The 16,183-nt window shown below is 38.4% G+C and overlaps 1 protein-coding gene and 1 long non-coding RNA gene across 2 annotated transcripts; both read left to right on the forward strand.

Annotated features, from left to right (window-relative positions):
• The first annotated feature begins 2,305 nt into the window (after positions 1-2,305).
• LOC111779910 (uncharacterized) lies at positions 2,306-3,852 on the forward strand. The gene is made up of 2 exons (XR_015413641.1): positions 2,306-2,450; positions 3,656-3,852. It is a non-coding gene; the product is annotated as an uncharacterized LOC111779910 (long non-coding RNA).
• A 4,407-nt stretch (positions 3,853-8,259) lies between these two features.
• Positions 8,260-10,943, forward strand: LOC111779907 (guanosine deaminase). Its single transcript, XM_023660103.2, has 5 exons — positions 8,260-8,402; positions 9,070-9,129; positions 9,813-10,003; positions 10,354-10,458; positions 10,582-10,943. Exons 1-5 carry the CDS (start codon positions 8,384-8,386, stop codon positions 10,768-10,770), a joined length of 564 nt encoding a protein of 187 aa, XP_023515871.1. The 5' UTR covers positions 8,260-8,383; the 3' UTR covers positions 10,771-10,943.
• Positions 10,944-16,183: the final 5,240 nt, after the last annotated feature.

Here is a 16,183-nt window from a genome sequence, read left to right on the forward strand (position 1 = left end):
GTTTGATGTTTAAACCGATTCATTGAATTAGTTTTGATCAAGCTAATTCTGGAGTGAATTGTCTTGGTATCTAAGAGTGGCCATCATAGATTCCAAGTTCGATCTAAGAGTCATTCATCTTCTAACCAGCTCTTGGTTGGAATCAATCCGTTAAGTTAGCTTTCTCTATGAGCGTTTTGCAAGAATTCTAGAAGGACCTCTAGCTTTGCAAATTCCAGCATTGTAGGCGCTTATCATACACTAGCTGGCTTTTGAAGATGCAATGTATAGGCCTCTTGAATCTTCTTAACCTTGCTTCTTGTAATCGGTCCTTCGGGTACAGGCACGTGATCAGTTGTTGGATTCATATCATATACGATGTAGGCACACGTTTTCCATGCTAAAACGGCTAAGAGCAGTCGGATTCTGATCAGGAACTCCCTGGTCCCCCACGAAGCTATGACACCAATCACACACTTGTAGCTTAAGGGTACTCTAGTGAGGGTTCGTACGCCGTGGCGGTCTGTTGCTCTACTAGGGGAAGGGTTAGGTCTATACCTAAGTGTCGTGTTACTCTAACCACAAATCCCTAGACTTAATCATAAATGTGGGTCATGAAAATTAACTGAGTACGTACATAACTATCATCCTACATCATCAAACATTTTTCATGCAAAGTAAACATACAAGCGCAACGGGGTGATAACATCCATCAACTCCCAGAGCGCAGAGTTCACAATTTCCCATCCTCTTTTCAGCATGAAATATACATATACATAATAAGCGGAAACTTAAAAACACAACAGCAATACTCAGGTAATTCTCATAATAATTCACACAATACATCTTACTTTTAATAAGCAATTACCTACATTCAATCACAGGAAGCTACGACCTAAGATAATTAAACTAGCATGGATGAATTCCAAGCGACTCCTACAAGTATTTCTTCCTAAAATTCTGTGTGGTGACTTATCTGGATGATGCGTGCCCTTATGCAGCGTTTTCACACAATTGACATATCGAAAGGTAGTGATTTTTCCTCAATTAGGCCCTCTTTCATATAAAATGGAGTTAGGATTGGAATCGGGAGGAAAATAGGGAAAACAAAAGTCAAACGGGTCGAAAACGGGCTTACACGCGCCAGCCACCCGCCGGGATGCAATCACTTGCAGGTTCCATGCGTGAGTGTCACGCGCCCAAGACTTTCTGCAGTCGCGGTTCGTTGTCGGGGGTGTGTTGCAGGAAGGCTGGAGTCGCGTCTTCCCAGGCGGCATTCGACGCTGTAATACCCGAATTTTTAGATGAATAAATAAATAAAATAAAAATAACAACATAGGGGCAAAATGGTCATTTTGCCCCTACTCTTATCCAAGGGGTCTAGTTGTTTGGGCTCAAAGAAGAAAGAGAGAGAAAAGAAAAGAAAAAAAGAGAGAATGGAGAAATGAGAAGAAGTTAGGGTTTGGGAGAGAGGAAGAACAGAGATGACAAATCGCCATAGGAGATCAGATCAGAACCGACGCCAGAGAACCGAGTCCCTAATCTAAACTGTCAAATAGCTCGAGGCAAGGTGCTCTCACGAATCGCACCTTCCTATTTCGACAAAACATTCAAGAACTTCAGGTTAGTCCACGAGTATCTACATTGAGAAGTCATCAAGATTTTCGTGTGCTAGCAACGTTTTGTGTTGATCCTTGGACTCTTACCCTCAACAGCGCTATCTGGTTAAGTTCTGGAGTGAAGGCGGCCAAGATCGGCGTTCGAATCGGAGTTTAAAGATAACGTAATTTTTGGTAAGAACTCGTATTTTTCTCCGAATTTGAACTCAAATAATAAGATCTGTGATCATCAGAAAAATTTAAGGAAATTCTTTCGAAGGAGTAGAATATGAGATCTACAACTTTCGTGAAGAAACTTTGTTGATATGGATTACGGATTGAAAGATAAGAAAATCGGAAGAAAATGGATCGAAAACGCAAAACTCACGGTTTCTGAAAAATTTGGAAAAAATGCAGGAGAGAGAAGGCATCGCCGCCACACGTCAGCCTCCGTACGGAGGAGCGGTAGGACCGACGACCGACACGTGGCGACCGCGGGCTGGAGAAACGCATCAGGCGTGCGCAACCGGGTCGGCCCGAGTCCGAACCGGCGCTCCGCACGCGAACCGAACTGCCTGAGACCGCTCCGACCTATCCGAACCGACCCGTCTCGACCCGCAACTGCACAGAAAGAAGCGCGTGGGTATGCACGCGTAGAATCCGCGCATAGAACACCCTCCAGAGCGCGTGCTGGCGCGTATAGGCGCGTAGGTGATCTTTTTCCCTCCGTTCGACCTCCGTTTGCTTGTTTTTCGCACCGATTTCAACTCTGATCCTATTTTTATGTGAATTAGGACATGTCAAGGAAATTCCAGAATTTTTGGAACCTTTTCCGGCAAATAATTCGAGCTTGGGAAGGCACGCGTCAACCAAGTAAGTAGCCATTTGGATTTCCACAAGCAGTACTTGTAGGAACAGCTAGGAACAAGCATGCATGCTACCACCTATGAAATTAGCTAGCCCGACTTAGCGTGTTATTATAGAAACTGCGAATATAAGATGATTATGGAAAGCTAGATACAAAATGTGTATTAAATCTGTTTTGGTTGAGACTCTGATAATGTATGTATGCATGAGGAGGTTGGGGAAACTTGTGAAATCTGCGCTCCGGGTAAAGATGGACGTTATCTTCCCATTGAACATGTTTGATAATTTTGCATGAACTGCTGCGTGTAAACTCTATTGTATGATGATTGCTTATATTATCTTTCTTGATGAATAGGAAGAAATTATGAGCTTAGATTAGGACGCTTATGGCTAAGTAGGCTAGACGAGACCCTAGATTGGGGGACCTCTAGAATACCGTGCAATTAGACCCGCGAAATGATTACTGGCGGAATCAGAACCCAGAATTCCAAACCCGATAGGTTTGTGACACCAGGCACGAGAATCCTAGAGAAACACGAATCTAAGTCTAAGGCACCAAGTTCCACCCTAGAAAGAATAATAGGTCACCACGGTAACTGTAGGTAGCCCGTTAGAGTTGAGCAGTGAAGATAGTGTCATCAGAACCTCCACTTCCCTCTCTCCTCCGATACCATACCGTCGAGACAAAGCTCCGGTACGGTGATCGTTGAGCTTTGCAGATCCGGATAGGGAAGTGTGACAGGTGCCCAGACCTAGTGGTGATAGCTAAGGGGTCTTCTGAACAGGACTCCTGGGCCGTAGAAACACGTCCCTGAGCGGGGGACGTGGAGCCACTTAGGATGACTCAGTAGCTGACCGGCACATAGGGGGTTGCACCCCGTTTTGTGGATGTATGGTCCCGTGTGAGGGTCGTCAGTTAACCTCCACGGATGATGTTCAGAGAGAGAGTCACGTATTCAGATCCAGCCATACGATCCCCTCAGATTTGCTTATGAGGTCGCGCCTCACCTCAGGACACTGATCATTTCACTGCATAAGATGGGCAAGCCTTTTATGATACAGAAAGGAGAGTTGTAGCTTAGATCACTCTCCTTAGAAACCCGAGAAAGATCGTGGTTACCTACCAAGATAAGGATGCGAAAAGAGCCTACAAGTAGGCTGCTTACTGAGTTTTTTTTTTTACTCACCCCTTTCTCCCCTTTTTTTTTCAGGTACCAGTCGATACGGGGAGGTGTTCGAGAGCTGTGCGGTCACAGAGGGGTGTCGTTCCAGAGCGTCAGTCCTTGGTCGGTCTTTTAGAGTCCTTTGTTCGTTTTCATATTTAGAGTCTTTTGTATTTTTCTTCATAATTGTATTTTCCATTTGAAATATTTGATTTTAATTTTGTATTTCATTTTTACATTTGCAATTTCCTTTGTAATATTTTCGAAACAAATCTTCTTCCTCTTTTGTTTTAATTGAATGGTATTTTTATCCTTTTACTTTGCTTTTCTTTTCTTTTATTTTCTTTTTGTTTGTTTTCGATTTTGTCCTTTTAGTCACGAGTTCGATTCTTCGAAGCCTCGAAAATCGGGTCGTGACAGACGCGTGTCTGGAGGTGGTTGGCACACGTGGTCCTCTAGCCGGTTGACACGTGGCACGCCGTCGGCTTCTCTCTCCTCCTAGCAGAAAACGAGGTTTCCGATTAGTTTTCCAATGTTTTTTCCATTTTTCTATCTCTCGATTCTTAATCCAGACTGTAATGACTTCTTCAACCAAGTTTTAGATCCTAATTCAACCTACGTGCCAATATTTTTTACTTGATTTTTACTTATAATACGACGAGTTATGAGCGTCGGAAAGAGGTCCGATAACATCCTTACCGTTCTTGGAAAGAATCTCAGATCTCGACGTTTCGTCCGATTTCCACACAAGATCAGTGGCAGATCTTCCCTAGATGAAGATGGTAAACTTTAACACTCCATTTTCAAACGAAGATCTCAGATCTGAAGAGTAACATTCGAGATCTTACCTTGCGGATTTCTCCCGGATCTTGACGAAAGAAGGGACCTCGGCAACACGAGTCTTTCTTCTCTCCAAGAAGGAACTCTAGAGTGTAAGTCTCAGCAGGGGATGAACTTCGTTGGCGTTTCTCCGACGATGATATGAACCAAGAGACATCATTCATACAATATACTTCAATAAAGATGTGAAGAAAATGTTGTCAAAATTATCAAAAGAGGTTGCAATTCATGTCACATTGAAGAGGAATGAAGTTTGATGGTTATAAATTTTGGGTGGGTTACAATTTAGAGTAATTTAGAGTTATTGTATTTTAAGACATTTTATTTAATTTAGGTTACATTTACATAATGGCTAATTATGGCCATTAAGTATGAATGTTACAACTTTTGGAATGCCTTTAATAGTTTCATTTTGAGGCTATATAAAGCCATGTATGTTGTATTTGTAAGGTAGACTTGGAAAATATAGAAAGAAGCATTTGTGCTTTTCTTTAGTCAATGGCTAAGTTTCTTTGCAATTCTATGTAGTTTAGATTGCATGTAGAATCATTCAAGCTCGACATGATCAATCTTGCTTGTGGAGTGATTCGAATCTCAAACAAGTGTTTGAGATATTTGATCAACAAGAGTCATTCAAGCTAGACATGATCGATCTTGCTTGTGGAGTGATTCGAATCTCAATCAAGTGTTCTAGCCTTGAGATATTCGATCAACAAGGTAATCCGAATCTTATTCCCCTTGTAATTGATTCCTTATCTTATCAGACGAGGATTCTGGCGATTCACTTTTCTCTCTCAAGACTTCTCTCAACCTTCTTTCTCACACTTCTCTCTTTTGCACGTATTCGGTGGAGAACCCTCAAGACCCCTATAATGGGCTGAGAGGTAAAATGCCCATTTTACCCCTTTGACATTGATCGACTATTTTTTTTTTTTTTTTTTTTAGCATTACAAGCAGCTTTTCGGAACCGCTCTAGAACGCAAGCAAAAAATGCGCTGGTGTCGCGAACTCAGTTACTAACTATTGAATTGGGGCATTCTTCATGATATGAACCAAGAGACATCAATCATACAATAAATTTCAATGAAGATGCGAAGAAAAAGCATGTGAAATTATCAAAAGATATTTCAATTCATGCCACATTGATGAAGAATGAAGTTTCATTTTTATAAATTTTGGGTGGATTATAATATAGATAATTTAGAGTTATGTATTTCATTAATGTATTTTAAGACATTTTATTTATTTTAGGTTACATTTCCATCATGGTTATAATTATGACCATATGAATGCAACAACTCTTGGAATGTTTTTAATAGTATCACTTTGAGACTATATAAAACCATGTATGTTGTATTTATAAGAGACTTGGAAAATGTAGTAAAAAAAAAAGCATTTGTGCTTTCTTTAGCCAATGGCTAAGTTTCTTTGAAATTCTATGTAGTTTATGTTGCATGTTCATTCAAGCTCGACATGATCAATCTTGCTTGTGGAGTGATTCGAATCTCAAACAAGTGTTCTTGTGTTGAGATATTTGATCAACAAGAATCATTCAAGCTAGACATAATCGATCTTGCTTGTGGAGTGATTCGAATTTCAAACAATGTTCTTGCCTTGAGATATTCGATCAACAAGGTAATCTGAATCTTACTCCTCTTGTAGTGATTCCTTATCTTATCACCTCACCATAATGTCGAGAAATATTTTTTCACATGCGTGCGCAAAAACCACTTCCGTGGAACAGCTTTTCAGAACCACTCTAGAACGCAAGCGAAAATGAGCCGGTGTCGCAAAATAGGTATCCAACCATCAAATTGGGACATTCCCTACCACAATGTTGAGAAATATTTTTTTTCGCATGTGTGCGCAAAAACCGCTCCCGTGGAGCAGCTTTTCGGAACCACGGAAGAATGTAAGCGAAAATGCGACAGTGTTGTGAAATCGGTTCCCAACCATCAAATTGGGGCATTCTCCACCACAACGCCAAGAAATATATTTTCGCATGCGTTTGCAAAAATCGCTCCCGTGGAGTAGCGTTTTGGAACCGCCCAAGAACAAGCGAAAACACGTCGGTGTCGTGAAATCTGTTCCCAACCATCGAATTGTGGCATTTCCCACCACAATGCTGAGAAATATTTTTTTTCGCATGCGTTCGAAAAATCGCTCTCGTGGAGCAGCTTTTTGGAAGCACTCTAGAACACAAGCAAAAATGCGCCGGTGTCGCAAAATGGTTATCCAAGCATCAATGATAAGCACCAACAATGCTAGATTTTTGCAAAGTTAGAGGTCCTAGAATCCTTGCAAAACGTTCACAGAGAAAGATAACTTAACGGGTTGATTCCAACCAAGAGCTGGTTAGAAGATGAATAACTCCTAGATCGAACTTGGAATCTACGATGGTCACTCTTAGATACCAAGACAATTCACTCCAAAATTAGTTTGATCAAAACTAATTCAATGAATCGGTTTAAACATCAAACTTAAAGCAAGGTTTGAAAAAGAACAACACCAAAAAGATATCAAGAAAACACAAAGGTTTTGTTTGTATTCAAGAACTTCATCCCCAAACATGAATATTACATGCCTTTAAATAGGCCCAAGAGATAACCCTAACATAATAAGTTTCAACTACCAACTACAAATCACTGATAAATGCTGTTAAATACAAATTGAAGAAAATAAGTCATTCATAAATTGTCTTAATTGATAATTCAACTACCAATGGCAAGTCTTCTAATCACTTTTCAATGTTAGTCACTCCATTATTTTCTTGATTTGATACTTGAATCTTCTTTGTATTGCTTCTTGTAATTGCTCGTTCGGGTACATGGAAGTGATCAGTTGTTGGATTCATATCAATCAAATTGGGACATTCCCGACCACCATGCTGAGAAATATTTTTTTTTTCACATGCGTGCGCAAAAACCGCTCTCGTGGAGCAGCTTTTCAGAATCGCCCAAGAACGTAAGCGTAAATGCGTCAGTGTCGCGAAATCGACTCCCAACCATCGAATTGGCGCATTCCCTACTACAATGTCGAGAAATATTTTTTTCACATGTGTTCGAAAAATTGCTCTCGTGGAGCAGCTTTTCGAAATCGCTCTAGAACGCAAGTGAAAACGCGTCGGTGTCGCAAAATATGTATCCAACCATTGAATTGGGGCATTCCCCACCACAATGCCGAGAAATATTTTTTTCGCATACGTGCGAAAAAACCGCTCCCGTGGAGCAGCTTTACGGAACCACTCAAAAACTCAAACGAAAACGCGCGGGTGTCGCAAAATCGATTCCCAACGATCGAATTGGGGCATTCTCTACCACAATACCGAAAAATATTTTTTTCACTGCGTGCGAAAAAACCGCTCCCAAGAAGAAGGTTTTCGAAACCGCCCTAAAATGCAAGCAAAAACAAGTTAGTGTCGCGAAATCGGTGCCCAACTGATTATTTTTGTTCTTCTCTATTTACGATTCCTTTCCAAGTGTTTGGGTCTTACATTATTATAACCAAACATCTTAAACAAAACTTTAAACCAATTTAATATATTCCTTATTCAAGTCATAAATTTACCAATTTAATATATTCCTTATTCAAGTCATAAATTTAAAATTTATGTTTAGAATTTTAAGTTTTCATTTTTTTTTTATGAAGTAAAATTTTAAAAATTTAGAATGAAGATTAAATTTGGAAAAAAAAAAATTGATCGACTAAATTTAAAATATAAACAAAGAAAAAATGGAATTATCTCGAGAGTCAGATGAGGAAAAAATTTGAAGCCTCAGGATTTGGCTTTTGTATGGAAGATGGCCCCAAATGGAATCTCTTTCCAGCTTTTTGTTCATTCGCTCTCAAGATTTGTATACCTCCATTTCTTAAACCTCTTTCGCCCTCCTTCTCTCGATCCCAACTTTTACTCTCCCTGTTTTCTCGATCTGGACCATGGCAGATTCTTCTACTGGTAATAATCCCTACACCTTCTTCATTCTCTTCATTTTCAATCTGTTTCTCCTTCTTTCGAATCAGTCGCTGTTTTACTGTGATCTTGCAGCCGTTTTGTGCGAATGTGAATCCAACGATTTAGTTGCTATTGTTGTTGTTGTTTACGACCTCTTCTGTAAATCGCGTGTTTTCCGGATTTTCTTCTCCGATCTTTCTGGCTTGTTTGTTCTCACTTTGCATTGTTCTCTGATGCCGCATCGGGAGGGTATTTCGGGTTTCTTAAGAACCATTGTTTGATCTGAGAGGATACAAATCGAACAGCGTGTTGGTGTTGAATTAGTGAAATTAGGAGTAATTTTAAGTAGTGATATGGAATTTTTCGCTCGATTTTTCTTCCTTTGAGGAGACACATGTAACGATGCTTCCTAATTCTTCTGTCAATGACGAACTGATTTCTAATCTTTCATATTTCATATCTCTTCTTTTTATTATTGTTGTAAATGGATCTGATTCTAAATCTGTATGTTGTTTTTATCTTGTTCTCTCTATACTGTTTTGGGGTTTACATGCACCTTAGACTCAACCTTGACGATTGATGGAATAAGATTCATATAAATTTGGTTTTCTTTCCTTTTATTGGAATATCTCATTAGGTTTGTAATTTTGTTTTTCTTCCTTATTTTCAGTGGTGGAAGCTAAAGATGGAACTCTCTCTGTAGCATCTGCATTTGGGTGTCATCAAGAAGGTATAGATGAACAGGACTGTCCACTTTGAGCGTAAGCTCTCATGGCTTTGTTTTGGGCTTCTCCAAAAGGTCTCGTACCAATGGAGATAGTATTCTTTGATTATAATAAACGCATGACCATTCTCTAAATTAGCCGATGTGGGACTTTCATCCAACACACAACCCCTTCGTTTTTTGCAAATTTCTTTTTTAATCATGTTGACAATAGTTCCTTTTTCGTTCCCTTGAGATATATTTGTATAATTATCAAGATTGTTCTTGTTCTTGCTGTCTTGGATTGGTCTAAATCCATACAATTTACTTTGGCCTACGAATCAGCAAACTTATAGAATTTGATTCCCTTTCTTCATGGGTTAAGACTTCATATGAAATTGATTTCCAACTGAATGATCTCCAGTTCAAACCAATGCAGTGTCCGGAAGCAAGGCTTTGTTTTAGAGGGACTTTTGGTTTGAGATTTATTTTGTGTATTGGCCCTTTTTTCTTTCTCAACATTGTTCTTGAATTCTATTACAGTACAATCTAGTTAGTAGACACAATCTAGATTGCAGCTGGCCACTGCCTTGCTACAATCATTTATTTTGTTCGTTGTTTAGTTTGGACTTGGAATGAGCGAAAATGGTCAAAACTTTTATGATGAAATGTTAACAATATTTGATTATTTGTCTGTGTGTTTAAACCAGATGTACAAGACAGAGACCTCAAGTTCTTGACACAAGCAGTTGAAGAGGCTTACAAAGGAGTTGAGTGTGGAGATGGAGGTCCTTTCGGTGCGGTTGTTGTTCGCAACGACGAAGTAGTTGTGAGCTGTCATAACATGGTCTTGAGAAACACTGACCCTACAGCACATGCTGAAGTCACTGCAGTTAGGGAGGTTGGTATAAAATTGTAGCCCAATGCTATGAATTTCATTTCGACATTGGGAGTGAAAAAGTTGCTTGATCATCAAATTTTGTCTTCCTCAGTCATGAGTATGCAACAATATATGTTCATTCATGTTCACATAGTCATTTATGCATATGATTCCGAAAGCTTCGGTTTTATTTTCTCATTCATGCATACTGTTTGAGTCCATATTGATTTCTCTTTATCGTGTTGAGCTCCACTGTTTCTAAGTTATTTATTCCGTTTGCAATCGATGCTAAGCTTTTTTGACTTGAAGACTTGTAAGCTAGAACATTTGGATTCACTCGTTTACATTTTGAACGTAATAATCTACTGTAGGCTTGCAAAAAGCTCGGTCAAATCGAACTTTCGGATTGCGAAATCTATGCATCTTGTGAGCCCTGTCCAATGTGCTTCGGCGCCATCCATCTTTCAAGAATTAAGGTTTGCTTTCGGAGCTATTTGTATCTTAACTAACTCGATAACCGTCGTAGGAATCAGCTCACCCGCTTTTCATCTCGGTTGGCTTTCGTTTATTTAGTATCTTTAATGTTGTTGAAATAACAGAGATTGGTTTATGGAGCGAAAGCAGAAGCTGCCATTGCAATAGGGTTTGATGATTTCATTGCTGATGCCATAAGGGGCACTGGGTTTTATCAGAAGGCTCATTTGGAAATCAAGAAAGCAGATGGGAGTGGTGTTGCCATTGCGGAGCAAGTGTTTGAGAATACAAAGGCAAAATTTCAATTATATTGAATATTTTCCTTTTCCTTCTTCTTTTTTTTCTTTTCTTTTTCTGTTCAAATAAATAAATATAAACTGTTCATATATATCCTTAATTCATGAAACAATCATGCAGTTGTACTTTCAATCAAACACATTTTCTGCCTCTTGAAATGATAATTGCTATGTCAGTCTGTATTTGATTACATTTTCGTTCGTTCATATTGCATCCATGTATTACTGATCGATGTCTCTTAGGTCAATTTGTTCGGGATTGATTTCTAGAGCATTAAAAGAGATTTTGGGACGATATTAGAGCATGTTTGAAAATGATTTTGGAACGAAGAAATTTAAAAATGATGATATTTAACAACAGCAATGGATAAGTGATTTTAGGTAAACTACTTTAAAGGTGATTTCTAGTCAATGATTTGATGTTTATTTTTGGGAAATTTTTACTTTTAAAATAGACTTTAACATTTTAACCTCACAGCTCTCTCTTTTTTTTCTTTCTTTTTTTTTTTTTTTTTTTTCCTTAAATTTTCATTTTCTTCCTTTTTCCTCTCTCCATATTTGTAATGTCTTTATTAGTATTTTGATGATTTAAAATTGCTTTTGAAAATAAATATTTTAATTAAACTATTTTTTCAAATCACTCTAAAAAAAATACATTTAATTATTTTTAATCACTTTTGGTTATACAATCATTTTAAAATGTGGAAAGTTAATTTTAATAAATCAGTTATCAACAAATCATTTTCTCTATAATCAGTCCCTTAAATGTTGTTTTAATACTTTGTTTTCTAGAGATTTGACAGATTTTATACATCAATGTATTTCTCATCCAACCAAATTTTATATTTTAATTATTCAGATTTTCATCCAAACCAAACTAAAAGAAAGGTTAATTTTGAGAAAAATTGGAAGGGATCATTTTTGGGCTGACCTGATTGGTTCAACATCTTCTTGGGCCCTATGTGACCCCGTATAAATCTCTCTTCCTAGCTCATTCTAGAGTGTTTTTCCTCTCGATTTCGTCATGAAACTTAAAGTTAGATGAAGTTAGATCATTAAGGGAGAGTTAGAGATAAGTTTCTTATCTTGAGGTGTAGGGAAGCATATTATATAATCTCGCAAAGTTGACGGAAAACACGATTCTTCACTAGAGTAAACCCAGAACCACTCTTTATTGGTTAGGGTGATTCAGACACTTTCGGATCACGATTTCTTCAAGAAACTTCTCCCTTATACTTCCCTCAAGCTCAAGAAATAGTTTTGGGGTAATTTTGGGGTCAATGCCTCAACCTATAAGTCAACCAAAGCGTAGAACTCCAATTCTCTTGGGGCAGCTCAACCTAGGTCTTATTAGGCTTCATGTCTTTCAAAATCATTTTCGTTTCTTAATACTTAAGAAATTATCAATTTTGAATGAGAAAGTCTTGAAAGTACAAATTTGAACTTTACCCCCAAAACTTATTTGAATATGTGATCTCAACTCCCCTCAGGGTCTATTGCGGAAATGATCCTTGAAAGTGCAGAAATCAAATGGGATATTTTACTAGATGAATTTGCGTGGAGCCTCAAATTGAATTTTCAAGAATTTCTCAGGCTTTATCAATGGCGGTCGTATTGGGCGTTTAGATTAGAGGCACTTTTGATGCTCGTTTTCTTCACCAAAGTTGTGAGTAATATCGTCTAGAATGTGTAGAATCAAGTTTGAAGAGAATGGGTGAACCACAACTCTCAAATTTAGAAAATATATGAGAAGGAAAACCCAAAAGCAAGAAGACTAGAACTATTAATTGATGGCTCAACCATGTTTGATTCTTGCTCCAAATGGTAGCCCACACTTCATAATTTTTAGAGGGAGCCTCCAACGACCTTGATACATCTAAAACCGCTATAATTTGAGATAATTTTTTTTAATTTTCTACCGAAATTTTTTCTCTAACCAAAGGCTTACCTGACATCCAATTTGAATCCTAGTCGTTGGAGGATTTGATGAAGTTTGGGTCTTCTAGAGGCTGTTCGATTTTGGAGAAGATCCAATAGTTGGATTTCAAGATTTCGTAAATTTTCTTCACCTGGTCACCATAGTGTATATGATTTTTCTCAATGGTATTTTCATCATTATCTCAAAGTCTAGGGACATTTTAGTAATTTATCTATCCTTTAAAACATCATAGTATGGTCTTGAGCTCTTTTTAGTTCCGCGGTCCATGCACGAGCACATGGACCCACTAGGTGGGTTCGTATACATGGTTTTTCATTTCATTAATATCATGACATAACAAGACATCACATAAATACGTAACATGGCATCATATGTCATCACATAGCATAACATTATGACGCATTTAGGGGACACGGAGCATGCATCATCATACATCATACAATTCTTCTAACACCAACCATAAGGTCACTTACTTGATTGATCTAGGCTAGAGTTACTAATTATTCTTAGTACTAGCTTGAATCGGCTTCTCTATGTCCAATTCAACATCAAATCCATCGCCTTGATAATATCAATTAAAACAAAATGGTGGCAAGGATCGACCATCTTGTAGTCCAATTACTAAGGATAAAGAAATATCTTGACGTATTTACTCTATCTTTTTTTTTTTTCTTCCCAAATCAAGTCTATTAGTTCATATTTAAAATTTTTTAAATAAAAAATATGGTTTAGTATAATTTGGATTATTCTATAAATTAATGTTCATATTTTTTGAGTATTTATTATTCATTTTAAATATTTTATATTTTAATATTTTTAATATTTTTATTTTATGATTTCTTTTAACTGTTATTACACCAGGCTTGAAAAAAGGGACAACTAATTTTCATTCAACTTTTCATATAGCGTAGGAGTCTAACCAAGCTTACTTTAAAATTATTAAACAATTAAATCCTAATTTAAAATGAATTAATTCTACAGCTTTCAATTGGTTCAAGCGGAAGGAAATGGGCCATGAACGTGTGGCATAAAGGCCTTGGGCGGAGAGCATCTTGATCAATGCGTGTGCACGACCCGGTGATGGGCAGGCCTGCAAGTGTTACGGCCGTACACTTTCAATCATATGACATTGTGACCTTAACATGTTCATGACAAGCAATCAGAGGAACCCAAAACCCCATAATCATTTTTTGCTCGTCTTTTGGCTTCGTTAAACCTTAGGCAAGGTTTATCTTTACCAACCAAACATGACTTGGTGCAAAATTCAAACATGTCGGTTACACATGCCGCTCGTGCATGCATGTTCAATCATCTGTGACTTATCTAGCTTACCTCTACATTGGGCCAAGCCATTTAGCTCGACTTTGCCTCGACTCGAGGTCAAGCTCTCTCATGTGCAACGTCGCATCTAATCTTAGTTCCTAATTGACATAGCCTTCATGTCATGATGTCCCAAGTCCCACGATGTCATCAGCCATCATATCTCGCTCGATCTTGCCCATCGAGAACAGACTCATGTGTCATTCATAACATCAGGGCATCCCGGACATCCATTCATCTAGGTTTTATTAAGGCATTGGACCCTCTCGAGTATTCTAGTTCATTTACGGAATCAATTCCGGGTAATGGGTGCATAATTCAACCTCCGACACATGAACAGGTGCAATGTTGACACATCCGTGCCATCCGACACTATCCTTAAAAGACCCATTTTAAAGGAAGTTGCTCAAAACACTCGTCTGGTAACGCTCATCCTCACTGTGACACACGCATGTGTCACAGGCTAGCTCGCTTAGGCCACAAGACCCAGGGGTGGTGAAGAACTAACATCATGTCAACCCCTAACGTAATTTTGAGGTATTTTTGGTTTTCCAGGTGTATAATGATTTTGGCGAACGGTCATATGGTACGTGGAGCGTCTGTTCGTTATCCTTTTACACCAAATTTGGTGAGTTTTTCATATTTCATATGGACAGTCTTAACTTCGGAGCTGCATGTCAAAATTCCTTTTAGAACCTCGACTTTCGAAGTTAAGGCCCGGGACCCTACCTGGCCCTTTAACAAGCCTATCTTTGACACTCTTGTCTACTCGTTGCCCTTATCTCGCTTATGCCTCATCTTCTCTTCAATACCCACTTTACATACATGGTGTGTTGGATGATGCACCGTCCTCCTCAATTGCATCATAATACTCGTCAAAGGCCTCACATAGCTTGATGGGTGCCACTTGAGAGTTGTTATTTTGCTTATCTGGATGTGAAGGTCACAACTACTCCTATAATAGTATGGTTGTGACAATAAACGTGCGCTGAGTTGTTGTTTACCGATAACCCCTTGATTGGTTGGCCTGTGGGGGCGACACTGGGTTGTGGACGCAGCCTCTGTATGGTCATTTGCTGGGCTGCGTCGTGGGCCCTGTGTGCGCATGGGGTTTGGTGGCCGCGTGGGACTTAGGCAGATAGGCGCACACATGAGCGTGGATCTTTGGGACATGGATCAAGCCAACATGGTCTGCCTCTCGCCTAATTGAACTTCCTTCGGCCTGATCGAATCCATGAACCCATCATTGTTCTGTTGTCAAAATTCCTCTGTAATAGAATCTTGTAGCTTAAGAGGACTAATGAATCAAATCTTTGAGTGGTTCTCATTATGGTATTCTTAGCTGGTTGGTGACCTTGCTCCTCAATCGAACGTTTGGTTGCTAATGTCGTTTCACTCTCTTTACTAGAGGTGCATATACGGTTCAGTTGAATTGGATTGGATTGGATTGGAAAAATATTTTGAACTAACCCATAATTTCAAGTTGGTTGGGTTGGTGACCCGAACAACGTGGACAGAGTTCACAATCCAATCCAACCAAACTTTCTAGTTTCGAAATGGGTTAAGTTGGGTTGCCAAGCCTTTTTTTTTTAATTATTTAAAAAAAATCTACTTATCCACTATAAATGTTACATTAATAACTAAAATTTGTAAAACTCAAATATCAAACATTTATTAATCACAAACGTCAATAATAAAGGTCAAGCATTTTAAATTTTCATAATAATCTTAAAAGTATGGTAAGTTAAGGTTGAATTGTAACACTATTTTTTGGTTGACTGGTTGATCGGGTTGACTTGGATAAAAATATGTCAACCTTGAATCAACCCAAAATTTGGATTTTCAAAGAATACAACCTCATTCATACGGAAAAAAATCTAACCAAAACTAATTTTTATGGTGACAGGTAGTCTTGATTAGTCGAGTTATTGGGTCATATGAACATCTTTATCCTCTTACATAGAAATGAAGATCATTTTAGGAAGGTAAGACACATATAAGGTGCGTGACGGTGGAGAAACAAGGCGAGAATTCTCGAACGTGTGATCGAGTATTGTGAGTCCTACCATGGCTAAGATGGACTCTAATTCAACTAATATTGTTCAATTATGTTCAAATAAAACAATGAGTATAAATTGAGAGAGAGGAGATGTTTGGGATTATTTGGGGAAA

The sequence above is a fragment of the Cucurbita pepo genome, chromosome 18 (genome assembly GCF_057944985.1).
Source record: "Cucurbita pepo subsp. pepo isolate OVF chromosome 18, ASM5794498v1, whole genome shotgun sequence".
NCBI classification, from domain to species: Eukaryota; Viridiplantae; Streptophyta; class Magnoliopsida; order Cucurbitales; family Cucurbitaceae; genus Cucurbita; species Cucurbita pepo.

Excerpts from the sequence above, each read along its gene's own strand:
- LOC111779907 (XM_023660103.2), top strand. Across the intron at positions 9,130-9,812 it reads ATTTGGGTGTCATCAAGAAG|ATGTACAAGACAGAGACCTC; the intron begins GTATAGATGAAC and ends TGTTTAAACCAG. Across the intron at positions 10,459-10,581 it reads TCCATCTTTCAAGAATTAAG|AGATTGGTTTATGGAGCGAA; the intron begins GTTTGCTTTCGG and ends TTGAAATAACAG.